The sequence below is a fragment of the Gouania willdenowi genome, chromosome 7 (assembly GCF_900634775.1).
Source record: "Gouania willdenowi chromosome 7, fGouWil2.1, whole genome shotgun sequence".
NCBI classification, from domain to species: domain Eukaryota; kingdom Metazoa; phylum Chordata; class Actinopteri; order Blenniiformes; family Gobiesocidae; genus Gouania; species Gouania willdenowi.
The window spans coordinates 32,220,500-32,243,719 of NC_041050.1; the positions used below are offsets into that span (position 1 = coordinate 32,220,500).

The 23,220-nt window shown below is 40.5% G+C and overlaps 1 protein-coding gene across 4 annotated transcripts in view; it reads left to right on the forward strand.

Moving 5' to 3' along the window:
- Nucleotides 1-18,764, forward strand: part of rerea (arginine-glutamic acid dipeptide (RE) repeats a) — a 201,063-nt gene extending 182,299 nt beyond the window's left edge. For 2 of the 4 annotated variants that reach the window (XM_028452508.1, XM_028452509.1), the window contains 11 exons: nt 6,177-6,339; nt 6,451-6,543; nt 7,065-7,264; nt 7,620-7,781; nt 8,232-8,336; nt 8,427-9,799; nt 11,711-11,933; nt 12,012-12,729; nt 15,897-16,040; nt 16,123-16,303; nt 16,878-18,764. In XM_028452508.1, coding sequence (XP_028308309.1) covers nt 6,177-6,339; nt 6,451-6,543; nt 7,065-7,264; nt 7,620-7,781; nt 8,232-8,336; nt 8,427-9,799; nt 11,711-11,933; nt 12,012-12,729; nt 15,897-16,040; nt 16,123-16,303; nt 16,878-16,911 — 3,396 coding nt within the window. In that variant the 3' untranslated portion in view covers nt 16,912-18,764. Of the gene's footprint in view, nt 1-6,176; nt 6,340-6,450; nt 6,544-7,064; nt 7,265-7,619; nt 7,782-8,231; nt 8,337-8,426; nt 9,800-11,710; nt 11,934-12,011; nt 12,730-15,863; nt 16,041-16,122; nt 16,304-16,877 lie in introns of all 4 variants that reach the window. The other 2 variants (XM_028452505.1, XM_028452507.1) reach the window with 2 other exon arrangements.
- Nucleotides 18,765-23,220: the final 4,456 nt, after the last annotated feature.

Below are 23,220 nucleotides of genomic sequence, written 5' to 3' on the forward strand. Positions count from 1 at the left end.
AATGTTCTTTAATGTATTTTATTTTGTCTTTGATATGCCTGACATAAAAAGACCCTGCAGATATACGACACTAGTTTCATTTAACAACCTTCATTTAAAATATTACCCCTCTGTTTCTCCTGGAGCTTGTCTGTTTGCAGGAATGTTCCCATGCTTGACTTTGCTATTTGTTCATTTACTGGGAATCAAACTCATTTCTTGCATCATGCCAGCAGGCTGCATATTTTATAACTATCATGAGAACTGCCTTCCTGAATATTGATCATAAATAATAAGAATATTATCTTGATTTTTTTTTTTATTGCACTGTTCAAAAAACTCAGACACGACAATGAAAGTACAGATGAAAAGAAAAAAGTACATGTAATAATTAAAGTTTTTCTGCTAAAAGTTGTTTTAGCAGTTAAAAACATGTCTTTGACCTCAAACTACTTTGTTATTACTGTTATAAAATATGTAAGTGGTTATTTAAAAAAAAAGATATGAGTTTTGAAGAATAATTATCACATTTTTTTTAACCTTTTCAATAAAAACTTAATTTATTTAACCCATTTTGTTGTGATGGGGGACGATGACATTCTTTATGCTTTTAATTTTTTATTCTTTTAAAAGGGCTGCAATAGAAAAAGTTAAGGAACCAGTTTTCTTCTTCACTTATAAGTATAAAATTTTTTGTTCTGAGAAGATCCTAATATTGGCTACAGTTACAGGTAGAAAAAGATGATGTAAAAGTCTAGAATGTAAAGGCCAAACTCACAGTACAAGCCGCTCCTGGACATGAGGAGTCATTAACGGGCTTCATGTTGCTCAGAAATTCTTCCCCCTTCACCTCAGTGAGATGAATCAGGAAGCGGTCCTCCCTCTTCCATCTTCCCCAGTCGAGGAATTAGGTTACTTTTATTTTTTTTACACTATTCCAATAGATTCTACTACAACTTTCCGTCAGTGTTCAGAACCCAAGACCACACGCGCTCTGCTCCACTGCTAAACTGTGCTTTCAGAGATTTTTGTTATTTGCTGATTTGGTCTCGGATTGTGTCCGAACTCAGCACCGATTGTCCATTGTTTCCTGTGTTGGCTTTTTATGCTTCCCCCCCACCCCTGACTCTCCTCCCCCCACCCGTTCCACTATCCCCTGCTCTCTCTTCCTTCTCCGGCCCCTGCCCATAACGGCCTTCGCCGTTTGGCTTCATGTCAAAGCAGGGGCCTTTTGTGGCTCTGTCACAAATCTGCCAGGAAAAACAGAAACCATCTGTTCAGGCCTGTGTCGGAGAGGAGATGAGGGTGTAAATACACCAGTTTAGCCCTAGCCCTCAACCCTGCCAGCGTGCACCTCGCAAAGGAGCAGAGAGGATCATGCAATCCCACTCCCACCAGCAATTATACTGTTGTCCACCGGGGTTTCATGCCTAACTGCTATTTAGCACAGAATCACAATAATATTATGACAAAGGCAATATGTGTGCTGATGTAAATGTATGAATGTTCTAAGAGTGGGATGATATATCATGTGACAATATATCACAATATTTAAAGGTCACAACTCACAACATATATTGTAGATGTTACGTGTTGAAAAAAACATGTCCATATTTTAAATCTGGGCTGTGTAGACGGATCTAGTTTAACGTTTTCATAAACTTATGTAAAGTTCACGAGCAGATATGATTTTTTTTTTTTTTTTGAAGATTGTCATGATGATGAAGATATGATTTGGTTTTAATGTTAGACTGACATGAATTGTCAGTTATTGTGTTTCATTTGCAGAGTGGCACTTTTTGCTCTTTAAATATGTTAATTTTATATTTACTTGAGGTGAAAAAGTCATACCCAGAGTTAGTCAAATATTAAAAAACTGCATTTTGGGGGTATTTTTTTTCCTTTTCCAATTATATCATCCTGTGTCGTTATTGTGAGCCCAGTACCTTGGGGTCGTGACCCCATGTGAGGTCGCCTGGAATTTGAATGGGGTCACCTAGTAATTGATAATCATTTTTTCCCATTTATTTATTTAACGCATGTTAAAGAAAAGAAAAAAAGATTAGAGGAGGGAACGAAGCACAAAGGACTTGTAAAAGAGCTCCACCCTCTCTTAATAAATAAATAAACTCAATAAACTATATTTATAAAACCATAAAAAGACAAAATGTGCAATTATTATTTGATATATGAGAAAAAAATATATATAACCAAAGTACATCAAAAGACAATGGAAATATTGAACAAAATATTAATAAAAAATCAAAAAAGAAATACAAAATGTAAACATATATGCATATGTTATACATGCATATATACGTACATCATTGCTGCTCTATATTTGTAACACAGAAAACAAAACATGATCAAAAACTAATTTTAGAAGAAAAGTGTATTTTGGTTTGCCAGAATTTTGTTTTATATCAAAATGGGGTTACAACCCAAAAATGGTTAGGAACCACTGGTATATCATCTCGTCAATATTATATATCGTCCCACACCACGTATACATACCCACAGTGTGTGTATACAAAATGTATTATATCATATTTCATTAGTGTTTATTCTTCTTGCCTTTTACTGAATGATTAGTTTATTTTGTGGCTTTTAACTATAATTTATCATCCATATATTTACTGCATACTTCATACTAGTCCAATGTTAAAAGGTCAGTGTTGGTAAATTGGATGTTGGAATGCATATGCTTCATATAATCTTTAGCTCAACATTAATTTTCCACATATGCACTTGTATGCATACACCCATTTCAAATGGTAATAACTGGGAGGAAGGCTCTGAGTGTTCTGATAGAAGAGTAAGCCCTTTCCTTGTCGGATAATCCGCCGTCCAGAAAGCTCCTGCAGATGGAAGCGGTCTAAAAGGCCTTATAATACTGAGCTTATGTTGTTACAATCTCATGTTCTACAAAGCAGCAGCACACCCTCTGCTGCTCGGTGCTGATTTACTGGACTGTGTGATATTGGGATGCAGAAGCTCTAACCTACGGAGATTTGTAGTTCAGGTGTTTCCACATTGGTTTAAATAATGACACTGAATTAGTGTAACAGCTGCTTATGGAGGTGTTTATTTTTATTTATTTTTAAACACACTTTTTTATGGCTCCTACGGAGTACACACAGACATGAACACAATGTATCGAGATGAAGAAACAGAAAGTAATGAAAGTCAAAGTGTTTCTGTGGCCATATGGCAGCATGACAAAGTGACTTTGATAGGCAAAAGTCCACAGCCTGTGTGAGAGACGGGGCTTATGTTTCTTCAGAGCGATTGAATTTGACATTCTGGCAGGCTGAGAGAGGTTATGTCACTTTCTCTTTGACACTCGTTTTCAGCACAAAGCCTCCCTCAGCCACACAGATGCTGTGTTTATCTTTGCTGGGGAAAAAAAAAAAACATCCACACTGACTCGACGCCGTTTTCAATGCAATGTTTTGCAAATTAGGGATTTTGTCAGCACAATTGTATTGAAATAAATGCTGTAAGCTTGAACTTTTCTGTAGTTTTAGCAAATTCTGTAATTAGAAATGAAACACGGTGTTTTCATTGAGGTACATTATAAAAAGACTTCTGTTTAGCTGCATCTTTTTACCTTTTTTTTTTTCACCAGCGTTTCACTGCACCTGTTAGTTGCTATTCAATAGCCCGAGTTAATGTTTTCATTAGCAACTGCACAGCGTAATGCTACTTGACACAGTGTAAGTGATGGAGAGGCAGGGTGACCTTTCCCTGTGTGTGCCGAGCTGTTGTTGAGCCCATGTGGTTGTCAGCCTGCAGCGAGGCAGCAGCGAGGCACCGCTGAGAACAGTCATTAGACACAGAGCACGGTCAGCACTCGGCACCACTCGCCACTTTTGATCTGCACTGGCCCGGCCAAGTCCAAGAGGGAGGGGCCGTGTCTGCATGGTTGTGATGGAGAACAAAATTAGAGCACAGACGCACATCAGAACACCTTTATCCTTTTCTTTGCTGTGTTATTGGCATAATGGAGAATAAACATGTTGTCCTTGGTATTGGGCAGAGGTATAATGAGTACTGATATATTCTACTCAAGTAGAAGTACTGTTACTTGATTGAAATTGTACTCAAGCACAAGTACAAGTGAAAAGTAGCTCAATTAAATAGTATTCAAAGTAAAAGTTACTAGTTATTTTCACCCCCCATGTTTATTTTTGGTAATAAATCTTACCACGGTTCCCTTGCATACAGTAAACATCTCATGTATACACTTAAAAAGGAAGAGACCAAATCTTTCCCTAAATAAAATAACACCAATTAATTCAATTCAAAATAAAATGATCAGGCTCTGAGTATAGCTACATTTATAAACTCTGAAACTCAGGAAATAACCAGCATTCAATGCTGTTTTGGCGCAGTGCATTACCTTCAGTCTGATTGTTTGGCTATGATTTCATAGTTGTCTGTTCATTTCATTTTTTGTAGTTAACAATGTCCGTTGAACACTTTAAAACACAAAAAATTATGAATTACTAAGTAATGGTTGGGTGTAGAAATGTAATTACTTTATTTCTTTTAAAATGTACTTAAGTACAAGTAAAATGACCGATTTAGAAATCTACTCAAAAAAAGTAGCTCAATTACAGTAACATGAGTACTTGTAATCAATTACTTTCACATCTGCTATTGTGACGCCAGTAAATGTTCTACAAGTAGAGCATCACTTTTTCCTTCTACACATTCCTGTGTTTAAATAAGAATCCATTCCATTTCTCTAGATGTGGAAAATAGAGCAGCAGTTGTGTAGTGAAGTCAAGGGGGGCTGCACTGCAATTATGGTTGTATATACATCAAATTAGTAAAATGTTACTGAGCTCTTCATGTTCCTCCACTGTTCAGCCTGATAGCTGTGAATTTCCCACAGGAACAGTGTAGATGTTTTTAATGGTACAAAAGCCCAATCAGTCAAGCCAGAGTTTGTAAACTGAGCTTTTAACAGCGTATTGGTGTGAGAAAGGAAGAAACGGAGACTGTTTAATGACTCAATGCCATCAACAGCTGGTGTCAAATAAAATCACATTTTATGAAATAAAAACAAATAAGGTATAGTGTTCTTGGATTTCTAGTGGGAGAAAAATCAGAAAAATGTTTCACCTTTTGTTTATTTTTCTATATATTGAAAGGTGACTTTTGATTGTTGCTGAGAGTCTGTCAGTACATCTTAAAGAGCAACAGACTAATTCATACCAAGTTTCTAAGCCGACAAGGAGAAGGAAAACAATCAATAACCATTAAAGCCTGTGAGATTTGTTGAACAGCATTTTACCAGACTTCAGAAGATAGATTGTTGCCCTCTGGGCTTTAAAGATTACAGGTGACTTAGTGCTCACCCGGCGCGTCGCGCATCCATTCATGTGTATGTAGAGCCATTGGAAGGCAGCTAACCGATGGAAGCCCGTGGAAAAGTGGGGAAGGCGAACCCCCCCACAGGAAGCTGCATAATTGTTCCTGACTTCTTTCGCCAATTTTCAGGACTCGTGTTTTAGAAGCGTGGCCGGAAAGCAGCGGTTAAAATGCACGTGCTGCCTCAGCAAAGTGCTCTGTGATCCATGATTGCATGTGTTAATGTTTCAGATGGGTATTGATTTCCTGGCAGCCTTTTGTACACTGAATTCATCCGCCTCGCTCGCTGGCAGGCGAGCCCCGCCAAATGTTTGATTAAAGTTCAATTGACTCTTGGAGTAAGGGGCGAGCAGCCATATCGCTCCCTATTTGTAGCGCCAAAGCTCTGCCTGACATGTTCTTTTGTTCCTATTCAACCTCCTGCCACCCAGGCAGCCACCAATGCACTGATCTTAATATCCCTTCATTTAGTGAGCCTCCTCTCCTAATCCTAGGACAGACAGGGCAGCAGCACATTCAAGCCCCGTCAGCTTCAAAGCCTGGTATGGACTATTTTCTGTGCTGCCTGGACCGTGTGATTCTCTACATATACATACACATTTTTTTTTTTTTTTTTATCTCCCATTAGATTTATTCTTTGAAATGTCACAAAGTTGTGATCATGTATACTGAAATGTTACAACAGTATTTTCATTAGGCACCAAAAGGTTGAGCTCATATTTAAACCTTTTAGAACATTTGTTTTTGTTTTTAAATCAATCCCTAAACCTTTTGTCCTAGGTCAGATCTTTTCTAAAACATCCTGTTCCTTCTTTCAGGCAGAGCTAATCAAATTCTACTACTATTGGAAGAAGACTCCTGAGGCAGCAAGCTGTCGAGCTCATCGCAGGCATCGCCGCCAGCCTGTGTTCCGTCGCATCAAAACACGAACCGCGTCGACACCCCTCAATGCTCCCTCTCGACCCCCCGCCAGCGAGTTTTGTACGTACATCTAACTTCTTTGGTGGCTTTTGAGACGTGGGAAGGAAACACGGTTCTCAATGTTGTGGTTTGGAGTTGATGTAAGTGAAGGTTTTCTGTTGTTTCTTTCAGTGGACCTCAGCTCAGCCAGTGAAGATGACTTTGACAGCGAAGACAGCGAACAAGAGCTAAAGGGCTACGCTTGCCGCCATTGTTTCACCACCAGTAAGAGCCCATTTTTTTTTATTACTCAGCTATTCCTGCTCTATCTTGGGTTCAGAACAAGCTTGAATGATGGTGCCATGTGACAGATGGACTGCAGAAGATGTCAGAACTAATATTTTTTTTTTTTTTTTTTTTTTTTTTTTTTTTTTTTTTTTGTCAGAACTAATATGATCAAATCAGACACAAGCCCACATCTCTCTCCACCTCATTATCCTTTAGTCTTTGTGCACAGCTGGCCTCCCGCTGCCACGTTCCCATATGATCACACTTCCACTGCCATAATTACAAGACTGGCTAATATTTTAACACCATGCCGTTAACCTGTTCAGTCCTCGTTAGTGATTATTTGCCCGATGGATATACAAATACATGATCACGTTCTGCATATTTTTTTTATATAATTACGAGTTTGCCGAAGGCATTTTTTTTATCATTTGCACTTTTCAATCCATTTCTGCGTGTTGTGTGAAGTTCTCACCGGCCGCGTGTTTTATTTCACAACTGTAAATGACTTTCCTCAGCCTCCAAGGACTGGCACCACGGGGGCCGCGAGAACATCTTGCTGTGTACCGACTGTCGCATCCACTTCAAGAAGTACGGCGAGCTCCCCCCCATCGAGAAGCCTGTGGACCCTCCGTCATTTATGTTCAAAACTGTCAAAGAGGAAGAAGATGGACTCAGTGGGAAGCATAGCATGAGGACCCGACGGAACAGAGGCTCGGTGCGGAAATCACACACACACTCCACCTCTACCTTTCTATTTTCACATTTAGGAAGCCTGTCTACAAAGTAACACACTGGAGGACTAGTTCAGGGTCAAACTAGTCATACATTTGGCTTATTCAAATTTGTTGACTTTTCCCTAATGCAGACTTAAGTTAGTATTTCTCACCCGTGTGGTTACTTTTTTGTATATATAGAATAAATACTTCTTTGGAATGGTGCACAAACTAAAAAAATCAGTTTTCAACGTAGCCTCAAGCTACCCTAACCTAATCTATAGGATTTCTTTCTTTTCATTTGAGTTGAAATTTCATAACTTTTAGTTGATGGAGTTGTTTTTCATCCTGTGACAGATGTCGACGCTACGTAGTGGTCGTAAGAAACAAACAGCCAGCCCCGATGGTAGAGCATCGCCCACCAATGAGGACTTGCGCTCCAGCGGGCGTACTTCTCCTAGCGCAGCAAGTACTGATAGCACTGACAGCAAGATGGATTCCATGAAGAAGCCAAGCAAGGTAAAAAAAATAACTTGGAGAAACTGCCACTTTACTTTAGATCACGTGTCAAACTCAAGGCATGGGGGCCAAATCCAGCCCTTCAGATGATCCGATTCGGCCCTCAGGAGAAAGTGACATGAATCATTGTTTAAATTACCAGATGATTCCACAAAATCTGCCCAAATTAAATAAAAATTGGTCAAAGCATAAATACATCGAAGGTCATTAAGTACTTTATCTGTCACTTATTGCTTAAATATTGTTGATGCCTTCCATACTATATGTCTGATTTATAACTGGAAGTGCAAACTTGGCCACATTAATGTTGAAATCGTTCGTTTTCACGCCCACTTGTGATCAAACTGGTCTGTATTTGGCCCTTGAACTAAAATGAGTTTGACACCTCTGCTTTAGATTGTACAGGGATTTTTTTGATACACCAATTTTTTTATCTTTTTAAATGTGCAGAAGATTAAAGAGGAAGCTCCTTCACCAATGAAGAGTGTCAAACGGCAAAGAGACAAGGGAGCTTCAGACTCAGAGGAGCCAAATGTCAAAAAGTCCAAAACACAAGTGAGTGTGTTTTTTTTTTTTTTTTAGTAGTGCATGTGTTTTTATGGTATTTTTAGTTTTGATGCGATCTGATTGTAATTTTCATCTCAGGAGCTCAATCGGCCAGACTCGCCCTCAGAATGCGAAGGGGAGGGTGAGAGCTCTGATGGGCGGAGCGTCAACGAGGAGCTCAGTAGCGATCCTAAGGACATTGATCAGGATAACCGGAGCTCCTCCCCCAGCATCCCCAGCCCCCGCGACAACGAAAGCGACTCCGACTCTTCGGCACAGCAGCAGCAGCTCCTGCAGAGCCAGCACCCGCCAGTCATCCAGTGTCAACCAAGCAGCACAGCCCCCTCCTCAGCGCCCCCCCCTCCTCTGCCTACGACCTCAGCGCCGTCACTGCCCCCACAGGTGTCCCCTGCTGCTGCCTCCACTTCTCTACCTCCCCAGGCTCTGCCTCAGGCGAGCCCGATGTCTCTGATCCAGTCAGGAGTATCCATCCACCCTCAGAGGCTTCCCTCTCCTCACTCACCTATGACTCAGGCTCCACCCCCAGGCCTTTCGGTCCCATCTCCGTCATTACCCAGCCCACACCATGGGCCCATGCCCCCCATGCCACATCCACTGCAGCCCGGCCCCTCACACCTGCCTCATCCACACTCTATCACCCCTCAGGGATTTCCTGTTGGTTCATCTCAGGTCCCGCCCCCGCCGGTCTCTAGCCAATCACAACCGAGGCCTCACACTCCTCCCTCCCAGTCCCAGTCGTCCTCTCAGAGCGGGGGTCAGCCTCCCAGAGAGCAGCCTTTGCCGCCTGCACCCATGACAATGCCTCACATCAAGCCTCCGCCCACCACGCCCATCCCTCAGATGCCCAACCCACAGTCCCACAAACACCCACCCCACGTGTCCGCACCTCCATTCCCTCAGATGCCTTCAAACCTGCCTCCTCCCCCCGCCCTCAAACCACTCAGCTCTTTATCCAACCATCATCCTCCATCAGCCCACCCGCCGCCCCTCCAGCTCATGCCACAGGGCCAGCAGCTCCAGCCTCCCCCCGCTCAGCCCCCAGTCCTCACCCAGTCCCAGAGCTTGCCACCATCAGCCAGTCACCAACCTCCTCCGGCTCCTCCTCTGCCGCCCCCCACAGCGGCCTCACACCCCAGCGGGCCGCCTCAGCCGTCATTCTCGTCCCACCCTTACAGCACTGTTCTACCTCCGAGCGGGCCGCCCCCACCCTCATCAAACTCTATGCCTTCCTTGCAGCCGCCGTCGTCCTCAGCTGCATCTTCTTCTATTTCCATGCCGTTGCCAGCCTCAGTCTCCTGTGCCGGTCCAGGTCCGGTAATGCCGACCGTGCACATCAAGGAGGAGCCCATGGATGAGACAGAAGAACCGGAGAGCCCCCCACCCCCACAGAGGAGCCCCTCCCCAGAGCCCACCATCGTTAACACTCCCAGCCATGCCAGCCAATCAGCACGGTGAGTCTGCACATCAAACATTAATATAAGACATGGCTGTCTGCAGAGCCATGTTATGCTGATTATCTCTAAATAAAACAAACAATAAAAGTGTCCGAGCCTTTTATGCTCTCTGAAAAACAATCATCCAATACCAATACAATTAGTCCTGAGCACCAACAGGCTGGAAATGATCATGAACAGTTAGATGTGAGTGGCCTCTGACCTCTAAATATCTGCACTTTCCTGGTATTTAGTGGCTCTCAATCTGCCAGTGAATATCATTGAAGCTTTTAATACAAACTGAATGCTTTATAATGATAGACCAGCGTAGGCTGACACACACAGTGTCTAAATCAGTGGTTTCCAACCTTTTTTGGATTGTGACTCACAAATTTCTAGAAGTGTGACGATATCGCGTGAGATGAGATCTTGCGAGATTAAACTTTATTTTTTATTTTTTTGGGAGTTATCCAATTTTCTGTTTGTGACCAGTGGGGGCAGTAATGCACCTTTGCTACATCTAGTCTGCCAGAATCTAAAGCAGGAGAAGGAAAAGAAGGAGAAGAGGAGGAGGAGTACATTTTAGTTCTAGTTTCAATTTGTGGAAGAAAAAGTTTATTAACAGTTAAAAAATGACTGTGTAGTTACAGCATGTTGTTAATGACATACTTGGTCAGGCTCTGTTTGCACTATTTGCACTCTGTATTGACAGAGTAGAACTTTGATTTAATACATTTTAGTTTTAGTTTCAATTTGTCGAAGAAGGAGTTTATTAAAAGCTCATGCTCACATCATGCATGTAAAGAGTTATAATAAAACTTTTCAAAATGCATGTGCAACTCGGTTGAATAAAAGTCTGTTGGTCCAGTCATGTATTTTGTCATTGTAGTTTTCTTAAAATCTTGTCTCGTTCTTGTGAACCCAATATCGTGCCTCGTCTCGTCTCGTGACTGAGTGTATCGTCACACCCCTACAAATTTCCTATGACCCCAAAAACATTTTTTGTCTGCTCGATTTAGTTTTTTAAGGTTTCTTCAACTGTATTACAAATCCAGAGTAGCCAGAAAGTGAAAGTATATAAGGCGACCGTGGCTCAGTGGTAGAGTGGGTTGTCCTATAACTGAAGGGTTGTGTCCTTATGAATGGATATGAATTGTGTATTAGTGTCGGCGGTTGTCACAGCGGCCGCAGGCGCGAAATGACAGTCTGCCCCGAGACAGCTGTGACCACAATGTAGCTTACCATCACCAGTATGGTTGATGTGAGTGACTGGTATGAAAGTATAATGGTTTCTGTAACACTCTTTGAGTCAACTCAAAAAAGCACAATATAAATTCAGGCCATTATTAAGTATAGAATGTTGTTCATTTGTTTAAGATTGTGTGTTGTGTTTTCATTTTATTTTGAATAATAAGAATGTATATATTAATTTAATCATTATCAACGACGAGACATTTCAGGTGACCACACATGGGGCTACGACCCCAAGGTTGAAAAACACTGGTCTAAATTAATCATTTATTGTTGTTTAGCAGGTTGACAGGTTTCTTTCCCTCTGCCACCATCCTCATAAACACAGCCCCCACCACCCCCACCCCAAGTCAATATTACCTGCAGCACTGTATATATGTTTATATATTTATAGATATACTGTATATATATATATTTTTTTTTTATCTTCGGAAAAAAAATAAAAGTAAAAAAGAAAAAAAAAGAAATAATTTATCCTTCATGCTAATCCTTTATCCTTTATACCTATCATTATTATTATTACTGTTACTGGCTTGTGTTTTGTTTTTTCTGTTCTGTGCACCGACCACAGAGTCAAATTCCCTGTAAAACTGTACATGGCAAAATAAACTTTTCTGATTCTGATTTTTGACATGTTTTAATTGATGAACTAAACGTGACTTGTCGTGTTTCCTGCAGGTTCTACAAGCACCTGGACCGAGGTTACAACTCGTGTGCTCGCACAGATTTCTACTTCACGCCGCTGGCTTCATCAAAACTGGCCAAGAAGCGAGAGGAGGCTCTGGAGAGGGCCAAGAGAGAAGCTGAACAGAAAGCACGAGAGGAGAAGGAGCGAGAACGAGAGAGGGAGAGGGAGAAGGAGAGGGAGCGAGAGAGAGAAAAGGAAGCAGAGCGAGCTGCGGTCAGTTTGTTTTTTAAATCTCTTCCTTAATCCTTTTCTCCGACCCTGTTTTTCAACCTGACGTTCCTCTCCCCACAGAAAGCATCCAGTTCTCATGAAGGCAGAATGGGGGAGCCGCAGATGGCAGGCCCCGCCCACATGCGCCCACCCTTTGACGGCCCGCCCACTACCATCGCAGCTGTGCCTCCGTACATCGGCCCCGACACGCCCGCCCTGCGCACTCTGAGCGAGTACGCCCGCCCTCACGTCATGTCGCCCACCAATCGGAACCATCCTTTCTTTATGACTATCAACCCTGCCGACCCACTGCTGGCCTATCACATGCCCAGCCTGTACAACGCCGACCCCGCCATGCGGGAGCGCGAGCTCCGGGAGCGAGAGATGCGTGAGAGGGAGATCCGTGAAAGGGAACTGAGGGAACGGATGAAACCCGGGTTTGAGGTTAAGCCTCCGGAGATGGACGGAATGCACCCTTCCACAAACCCAATGGAGCACTTTGCCAGGCACGGCGCCATCACGCTGCCGCCCATGGCCGGACCACACCCCTTCGCCTCTTTCCACCCGGGCCTGAACCCTTTAGAGCGTGAGCGGCTGGCCCTCGCTGGGCCTCAGCTCAGGCCTGAGATGAGCTACCCTGAGCGGTTGGCGGCAGAGAGACTCCACGCTGAGAGGATGGCCACCATGGCCAACGACCCCATCGCCCGCCTGCAGATGTTCAACGTCACGCCGCATCACCACCAGCACTCGCATATCCACTCCCATCTACACCTACACCAGCAAGACCCTCTGCATCAAGGTAAAAGAAAGCTCTTTCTCACTTTCACTCTCATACCATCTATACTCTACATTAAAACATTATAAATAAAAACAAATCCATAACACACTTTATGATGTAATACATTTATTACATTATTAGAGGAAAAATGTTTGGCCTGCCCCGTAATGTAACAACTTGTTACATTTTAGGCAAAAAGGTTTTACGTTTTGGGCTCAGAACCAGTTATTGCATTTTGGGTTGTAAATATGGACTAAAACTCACATCTCGATATCTTTTCTCAAAATCGCGATAATCCAATATAATTGTTGATTATTTTAATTCAAATGAAGTCTGACCAGAAAGAAAATTCAGAGTTAAATTTGCTGATGCAAAATGCCACACAGACACATTTATTAACAAACAGTTGCACAAAATGTGCCACTTTTGGCTTTTTCTCCTGTAAGGGACAGCACGTGTGAGTGAGTTCTGTAGTGTAGCTTGTTTAGGGAAGGGTCTGGGTTAGGAGTCGCATGCATTCAGAAATCCATCTAACTGTTTTTTAATGCTGTTCTGAGAAGTAGTGAAACCAGCGACTCCTTAAACAAGCGTTTTACAACAAAGTAAGCTATTAAAATAATAATAATAGTATATATATATATTTATGTGTGTATATATATATATCCATATAGATTATATTGTAATTTTCTATATCGCCAAAAAAGAAAACTCAATATACGTATCTTGAATCTCCTTAATCAGCAAGTAAAAGGTCAATTACAAGTGTAATTGCACTTGTAATTGACCGGGCACTGTAGAGGAAATACATGTAATAGAGAGACTCATAGATTGAAACTACGGGAGCTGCAATTTAATAATAAATAGGAAAAGTGGACAAATTACAGAAGACAGGAAGAGGATGCAGACACCACCACTTCTACTACCAGACAATAAGGACATGTAGATTACTTAACAATATACAGTATATATGTTATACCTTTCCACTGGAAGTGTTCAGAAAATCTTAATAAATAATGATTTAAAAAACAAGTTCAATTAAATACCCTTTTAAAAATTTGCAGCTAGAATGACATTTTATAAGTTTAGCACCGAATAGTTTAAAAGTAGGATTTCTCTTTTAGCAGAATCAGAATCAGAATGCTTTTATTTGCCTGGTACAGTTTAGAACAATACTAGGAATTTGACTTGGTAGTTGCAGCAAAATAATACACAATATATAATAGCAGCAATCCCAAAGCACAATATGTTTCATCATAAGTGTAGTTTTCGCAAAGAAAAACCAATAAATCAGGTCATCAGATAATTGTTTAAAGTAAAATAAGCAGAATTTGCTTCTTAATTATTAACAATTAATCAGAGAAAATGTTTTCACATTTGTCATGTTGCTTTCTGAGCATGTGTTTTGTTTGGTCCTCATCTCGCTGAAATGTCTTTATTGTGTGTTAATGATGAATAAGAATGTAAACATCTGTATCAGTAACACAAGTGTTTTCAGAGTAAACTGCAGTAATGAGCAGCTCGTGTTCATTAAAAAACAAAGGCAGATGTTTTGTGATGTGTAGCAGAAAGTAATATTTTGTAAATGTAATCTACTCAGTGTTCTAATGAAGGATTACTCGTCTGTTTAGTGCTGTGATCAACACTGACAGCTTTATGTTAATGTAGCATGTGTTCAAATATTCTCCTGCATTACTTCTCTCATCTCAGTGAAGCGTGAACACAGCAGGACCCTGTTTGTATAGGAATAGCTTCATGTGATTGGCTGAAGGTAGAGCTGGGTGATATAAACTCATATCTCAATATTTTTTTTCTCCAAAACGGCTATATACCATATAAATCTTGATATTTTTTAATTCACATAAAGTCCAACCAGGAAGATAATTTTAGGTTAAATTTGCTGATGCTAAATGCCACACAGGCACATTTATTAACAAACAGATTCACAATATATGGGCTTTTCCTCCTTTACATTAACAGAGTAATACACAACAGAACAACACAAATACTTAAACAGGACAACAAAATACACAAATGGAGAAAAAAAATGCACACTGGGACAACAAAAATACAAAAAAAAGAACAAAAAGACACAAAAGAACAACAAAAAGACACAAAAGAACAACAAAAAGGAGAAAAAATACAAAGTGGGACAACAAAAATACAAAAAAGAAACTACAAAAATGTACAAACAAACAAAGAAATACATAAAAGAACAACAAAAAGAGACATAAGGAGAAAAAATACACAATGGGACACAAAAATCCAATAACATGGTCATGGTTAGGACACAATCAGTGATTCACTTAACTGTGCTTTTCATTTTCTGAGAAGTAGTAAAAACTCCTAAAACAAGTATTTTAATATAAAATAAAAATAGGCAATATTGTAATTTTCTATATCGGCAAAATAGAAAACTCGACAGGGTTAGGGTCAATTATTATTGTAATTTAAAAAGTCTGTTGCTGCCGTGATTGTAATTAAATTGTAATTGAGTTCAGATAATTGACATTGCTATGAAAATTCTATTTTAAAAACTGGGGAACCATGTTACAGTTCTACACATATGTACTTAACAGTTATTAAAATATGTTTCATATCAAGCTTTCCAAAATGTTACCATTTAAAAAAATATTTAAACGTATATTTTCATTGATTAGGAAGCCCAACAATGTAATCAATAGATAGTAGAAATTAGATAGATATTAGTTTTTAGTGTATTTTACAGCTGATTTAGGAGCCGTTATCATTAGAGATGCTAACAGAAAGCTAACAGCTTTTATTAGGGTTTTTATTTCAGGCTCAGTAATTGTAATTTACCTTTAATATTTGAGAATGTAATTGGAATTGACTTTCTGAGGATAAAAAATTATTGTAGTTTGATTGTAATTGGAAAAAATGCTGGTAACTGTACTCGTACTTGAACACGTGTAATTGTAACTGAAAAATACAATTGACCCCAACTCTGGTTGACATTATCAATTATGTCGACTAATCATTAGTTATTTTGATTGGCTGAAGGTAGAAGCAGTGGTCCTGCTCACGCCCACCCTGTGATGAACTGTAACTGTACCTGTATGTATATGTGTAACTGTAACTGTATGTATAACTATGTGTATGTGATGAGTGAACCTTGACCCTAAGACTCTGACGGCCAGCAGGTGGTGGTGAATGTCTTGTGTGTCCTCCAGGATCCGGCGGGCATCCGCTGGCCGTAGACCCGCTCTCTGCCGGACCCCACCTCGCCCGCTTCCCCTACCCACCCGGCGCCATTCCCAACGCCCTCCTCGGCCAACCGCCACACGAACACGAGATGCTGCGTCACCCGGTGTTCGGTACGTTCCCGACCAGCCTCAGAGCTTGATTTTAAACACGCAGCGTCTAAAGGAAATGCTGGTGGTCTTGTTGCTCCTGCAGGCACTCCGTACCCTCGGGACCTCCCAGGAGGACTCCCACCCCCCATGTCAGCCGCTCACCAGCTGCAGGCCATGCACGCGCAGTCGGCTGAGCTGCAGCGGCTCGCCATGGAGCAGCAGTGGCTGCACGGGCACCATCACATGCACGGAGGACCCCTGCCTGGCCAGGAGGACTACTACAGGTGAGACCCTCCACATTTTTTTAAAATCCCAAAATTCGGAGATTTTTTGTCTTGGAGCATAAAACAGCACAAGTGTTTTATAAAGCACTGTTTCTCAAGTTGGGGTACAGGATGGCACGACAGGGGGTACCTGAGGCAGACAGAGTGGGAAATTAAATACAGGCGTGATATGACCGGAATTGTAAAAAACAATAGACCCTTTGATTGATTGTTTGTAAACATTGTGACGTATTTTGTTGGGCGGGGCTTAGCCTGGAGGCCAAACCACAATTGTCTTTGTTTTTTCTGAGCACGAGTGTCGGCTGAATCCTATAAAACTTTAATTTACGTCCACTAACGTTATTCCTCCTATTCTGGCACCCAAACACACAACAAGCCTCCACAGTCCTTTCCTGTTTTTGCTTCCAGCTAGAGTTGTGACGTGGGCCATTAAGGGGTTCAGGGGACACTAAATCAGTGATTTTCAACAATTATGCAATTTTATTGCATAATTGTGACCATCACCAGCTTCCTGATGCTGAAAAACAAACTGTCCATAACTCCGCCCTTTGACCCTGTGTCTTCTGTGTTGCAGTCGACTGAAGAAGGAGAGCGACAAGCAGCTGTGAAGCAGCTGAGACGGAGGCAGCGAACGCAGGACGTTGTTACAGCCAGTCCTCTGAACTCATTCAGCTTTGAAGAACAGACAAAGGCCAAGTGGATCGTCGGAGAATCCTTCTGATATTTGTGTTTTCCGTTTCTTTCTGTCCTGGACTTTATTATTATTTTATTGGTATATTTTATTTCACTTTCCTGACATTGATTTTATTTTTTTATTTTTATTTTTTTTTTATTATTAATCTAGTCGGTAGTGACGACGTCCTCCAGACTCCTGCATGACAAGCTTTCCTGACGTTTTTTGTAGGTGCTAGAACGAGACACTGTGCTTATAACGAGAAACACACAGAGAAAAAAAAAGACGAGACCAGTCAGACCATTTACAGAAAAATAAAGTGCTATCTTAAATTCAACGCTTGTTTTATTACGTTGGAGGTTTTTTTTGTTTTTATCATTTTAAGAAGAGCTTCAGCATGGCGTTTTTTGAGTCTGTAAATAGTATATATAAACATATAATTATTATTGTAATTATTATTATTCCTCATTGTGGACACTTGTTTCCGCCTCCGATATCTTTTTGTTTTTCAAGCATTATCCCTTGTTTCAGAAGGGAGCGCTATGGCATTATACATTTGGTTTTTCCACACTTTTCCGTTTGTGACTCTTCTCCGACATCGCTGAGCACACGTTGTTGTTCGTCATGCTCGCCTCACCCCCTCATTCCCTTCTCCACGCATCCACAAGACAGAATGTGTAAACCTTTGATCAGTTCGTTTGAGAGAAAAAACAAAAGAACACTTGAAGTTGTTGTCACTGACGCCATCGGTGGATGAAACTTTGCACTGAAGGAGCAACGATGAGCTCAGCTAAAGTTAGTCCATGAGTCAGCAGAATGGAAACATACCTTTTAAAGACATTTTAGACTTTCTTTGGGGTCACCGGCACCCGCATTTTACCGTTATTCACCAGAACAAGAGCCGGGTTAAAGATTGTTTTTTTTAACAGTGTGAATGGGTCCCTCCTCGGCTGGTCGTGGTCGCAGGGTTCGAATCCCACTGAGTGGTGGTGGTCCGATTCTGATGTAATGATGTTCACTGTGACACTAGAGGGAGGCCCTGCTGGCCACGTGGAGGGGACGGGTGGCGGTGTGTTAGCGTGAGCCTTGTTTTCAGAATGCCTTTGGTTCCTGCGTGTGTGCGCGTTGCCACTGACTGTTACACGGGCTGTCATGGAGTGCACATGAGCCACCTCTTTTTATTTCCACTTTTTACTCTTTCTGTTTGTTTTCACTGTAGCCATGACGACGAAGATCTGCAAGACTGTTGTTGTTGTCCGTCATGAATTTTTTTTTTTTAAGACTGTGGCTTTGTTTGAACGTTTGTTTCAACTCAGCAGATATAAGTGACCATATCCTCCACGTAAGCACTATTATTATTATTGTTATGATTGACTTTTTAATGCTTGCAAACACCAAACTGTGCTTCTGTTCTAAGAACCTACAGCAGCTTGTCAGTGTTGCTGTCTGCTTCATCATCCTCCTCTGCCTCGTTTCCTGTCGATTCGCTCGCCCTGTCCTCCCTCTTTTCATGTCTCCAAAAAACCTTTGATGTTAAGTGTTGTCAATGGTTTAGCTTCTTGTTTCAAAGCGGCAATAGCAGAATGTAAATTCTGACTGCTAAGATTTATATATATACTGGTATCTTGAAGCTTATTGTATATATGAGTAGTCGCCATGGGATGACACAATGTAAACAAAAAGTAGAAATAATAAGAAAAATTGTGAGTCCTGTGTTCTCCATTTGAGTATTTTGTAATTTTTTTGAAAAATTTGTGGAATTAAAATAAATGACTAAGTTACACCACAGACTGACGCTTCCTCCCGTGTGTTTGTATTTGTTCGTCAGAATATGTTTTTTTTTTTTTTTTGTAAACATCTCAACTGAAATGTTTTTAATTTCAACATTTTTAAAATGACACAATTATAAAATACGTGTGAACAAAATTCGTCAGCATTTTCGTCAACCAATGAAAATTCAACTCAAATGTTCACATGAGAAGAAATCCAATCATAACTATAATTCCAGCAAGATTATTTTTTTGCCTTTTTTCAAAATAATATGTCGACGGTTCATTTATACATACAACTGTTCCTCAGGAAATACTTTGACGACCGACAACTGTCAGTCTTCGTCATAGGCGTCTGCTGATCGCTTTGAAGTTTCCTCGACTTCGGTGTAATAATTCCAGCGAGATTCTTTTTGTCTTTTTGAATATGTTGAGCTTTCATTTATTCACACAAGTGTTCCTCAGGGCGCTCAGTTGTCTTAATGAATAAAAACCTCAACATATCAATCATAACTACTTTAGTTACTTTAGAAGGCGGGACAGGCCGGTAAATCATCCAATAGGAAGTAAGATTATAGTGTCTTACGCTTTGATCACATCAAATCTGTCTGTGTATTTACAAATATGAATATGTCCCCATATCAGGTCAATACATGTTAATTAAATCTTTAAAGAAAATATGTATAAATCTATGTATAGTCGATTAGAATCTAAAATATATCTGTAACGGATTTAGTCGTCAAAATTCTTAATGTTATTTAGTTGACTAAAGTGTATTTGTATAGTGCGTTTCCTACAAAAGGCAATTCAATGTGCTTTACATGATTTAAAAAGCAACAGAAAACATTTAACAGTTTAAAAATCAATAAAAACATTTAAAATCATCAGTAAAAACATTTAAAATCATCAATGAAAAATTTAAAATTATCAATAAAAACATTTAAAATCATCAGTAAAAACATTAACTACAGTAAATAACTGAAATAGTCCTGATTAGGGCTGGGCAATATATTGTGATTCAAGATGTATCGAGTTTTCTATTTTGGCGATATAGAAAATGACAATATCGCCTATATTGAGATACAATTTATTTATTTTTTTTTACATTTTTTTATTTATGCAATCACACAGTACAAATCACATCATACAAGTATTTAATATTTATAGAGTACAGTCAATAGTCTTTTTTTTTTGGATATTTTATAGCTTATTTTGTTTTAAAATACTCATTTTAGGAGTCGCTGCTTTCGTTACTTCTCAGAACAGCATAAAGATCACGGATGATTTCTGAGTGCGTCCTAACCCAGACCTTCATCTAAACAAGCTACACTACAGAACTCACTCACACGTGCTGTCCCTTACAGGTGAAAAAGCCATGACTGGAACACATTTGTGCAGCTGTTAATAAATGTGCTCGTCTGCCATTTTTCATCAGCAAATTTAACACAGAATTGTCTTTTTGGTCATACTTTATGGAGTTAAAATTGTCAAGAATTTTTTATTGTATGTCATCATTTCGAGAAAAAAATATTGAGATAAGAGTTTTCGGTCCACATTAAGTTTCATTTTAGTCAAAACACTATGACTTAATCTAAATTTGCTCTCAATGAACACTGTGTTACCAGAGTCTGTTTAGAAGCTCCTGCTCACCAATAGTTTGATGGTTTTTTTTTTTGTTTTGTTTTTTGTCCTGACAGGCACAGAAAGTGTTAGAAAACAGACAAAACCATCATGTTTCACACTTTCATTTTCTCAGTGGAACAAACGCTGAGCTACAGCAGCAGCAGCAGCAGATATATATATATACATATATATATATATATATATATATATATATCACTGCTATATATTATCATCAAAGCCTGGGTAAGCCTGAAGGAACGTGTTGCCATCAGCAGGCAGAGCTGTCATTTGGTCCTCTCTGTGTGTGTGTGTGTGTGTGTGTGTGTGTGCGTGTGTGTGTGTGTGTGTGTGTGTGTGTGTGTGTGTGTGTGTGTACAGTGATAGAGCAGTAATCTGTGATGCTGTGCTGCAGTGATGGCTGTCATTTTGAGAGTGTGCTATTAATCCAGCCCTGCTGTGTGAAATGATGGCCTGTCCTCTGGATGCTGTCATGTGACGAAGGCTTTGTGAGGAGGAGCTGCTTGTTTTTTGCTCACCGTCCTCACCTCCCCGTGAAACGCAACAAGACGTCAAAGATGAGCTGAATAATTTATCTCCTCCTCCTCCTCCTCCACACTAGCGATGAAGCTGCTGTGACTTGTGTCAACTCAAAGCTTCTCATAATACTGAGTGTCTCCCCTCAGGCTGAAGCAGAAGCACAGGTTGAGAATGTATTCTTTCTTTCTTTCTTTCTTTCTTTCTTTCTTTCTTTCTTTCTTTCTTTCTTTCTTTCTTTCTTTCTCTCTTTCTCTCTTTCTCTCTTTCTCTCTTTGTGCTGCAGCAGGTTTCATACACAGAGTCTCTCCTCTCGCTCCACTGGACCTGATGCTCAGTGCTTGAGTAGCTACACACCATTAGTTAGTTAAGTTCACCCAGTCACAAGCTCGCTCTGCTGCACACATTCTATCTACAGCCTGTTCATGTGGTAACAAAGCTGATCCCTCGGTTCCCAAAGTGGGGTACAGGTGTCCCCAGGGGTACGCAAACTGGCAACATTTACATAAGAGCTTTAAAGGTGCAATATGTAGAATTTTCATCTTTTAAATATGCATTAAAGGTCCCATATCATGCAATTTTTTACCCATCTTCATTAGTTGTAAGAACACTAAAAACATAGTATTTGAGGTTTATTTTCCCAAACTCTCCTGTTTTCCAGAGTTTTAGCTTCTGAAAAGTCACTTTCTGAGCAACTCTACACAAACAGGCTGATTTGCATCATACGTATGCATATTCATGAGTGGGCGTGTCTATAGAAGGGACACTGACTTCCTCCTCCCCGCACGGTGATGTAGGGCCAGAGGATGCCCCGCCCTCCTCCCACCCACTACGTAGCTGAGCTCATGCTGCTTTATAAACACAAGACAGAGCGTGGGGGCGGGGCGTTCGCCGGTACATACATAGACTGTAGAAAATACATACATAGCACTGAGCGAAGGATGCTGAAATGCTCACCTTCGTGGGCGTGTCTGTTTACATGTCAATCACGGCAGAGACCTTCCTGCAACATTTGCAGGAAGTAGCAGAGAATATCGTCACCTGTACATTCAGTGGTCAGGACTGGATATGTCCGAAGTGTTGGTTTTACTCAGTAATATGCCACCTAGTGGTGGCAGAAATTGCTTGCAAATCTCACATATTGCACCTTTAATTACCCTTTAATTCAGAATAAAAGTTAAATCCTCTTTAAACTGACCTTGTAAACACTTATTTCCGAGTGCAAATGTAATTCCGGATTAAACTTAAATTAGGTGGCTGGTTTGTGCCGATTTTAATTTCGAATTAAATAATTCCTGCATTTATAAACACTTAATTCAGCTTTAAGTGGATTCCGCTCGTACCGCGCATGCTCGACATGACGCGCTGGTGACGACATAGTCCAAGATGGCTGCCTGAAATTGACCCTAGACTATTTATTTAATCAGAGCCTTAGAAGACATGGATCTAATGAAAAGAGTGGATGGACGGAAGCATAAACATGCAGACACAGCAAACGAATCAGGCTTCATCAGGTCATTAAGCAACAGACCTACAGAGCATTATAAAGTTTATTTTTGTATAGTGGATCAGAGCAGCTGTTGCATTAAACGCTGGCTTTGATTGACCAAAGTATGGATTTCTATCTCCTTCTCCTGCTCAGGGAACCACAGTGAAACCGTATAGTTATTGTTGAGCTGCTGCTTCAAAACTACAATCAAAATAAAAGTGAAAACAGTTCTTTTTATGTGGTCTTCTATGTTATAGCCAAAAAGAAAAGGTTTGTTGTGTGTTTTTTTTTCTTTTTTCCGATAGACGTGAATACGTCACGTTCGCCCCCTGTCCAATCAGAACCGTTCCCAACCCCCAGACCTAAAGCGGAATCGAATAAAGCAGAATAAACCTGTTTTCCATGTAAACCTCAATTCGGAATGACTATTTCCATGTAAACACAAAGCAGAAAACTTTCATTTTGAACTAAAAAAAAAACATGATATAACTGTGGCTATTGTTGTGGGGGTATGTGAATAAAAATTAAAAACAGTGTGAAAACATTGGATGCTAGAATGTACAGTAAATGGACCAGCAGTCAGGAGCCTCCATGCATTGCCACAAATGACACACGCAGAGCCCCAAAATGTAGCCTCACGCAGAGAAACGAGTGTAAATATGAAATTCTGTTCATCCTCTCAACCTCACGCGTCTCATTAAAGTTGTAGTGAGTTGTATTTCACAGTTTCAGGGTGATTCATATATAATAAAGAAGAGCTTCATACATGTACAGTAAATACAGGGAAACCAGGATCGACTGCTGCTCATTAATAACGACCCATTCATCT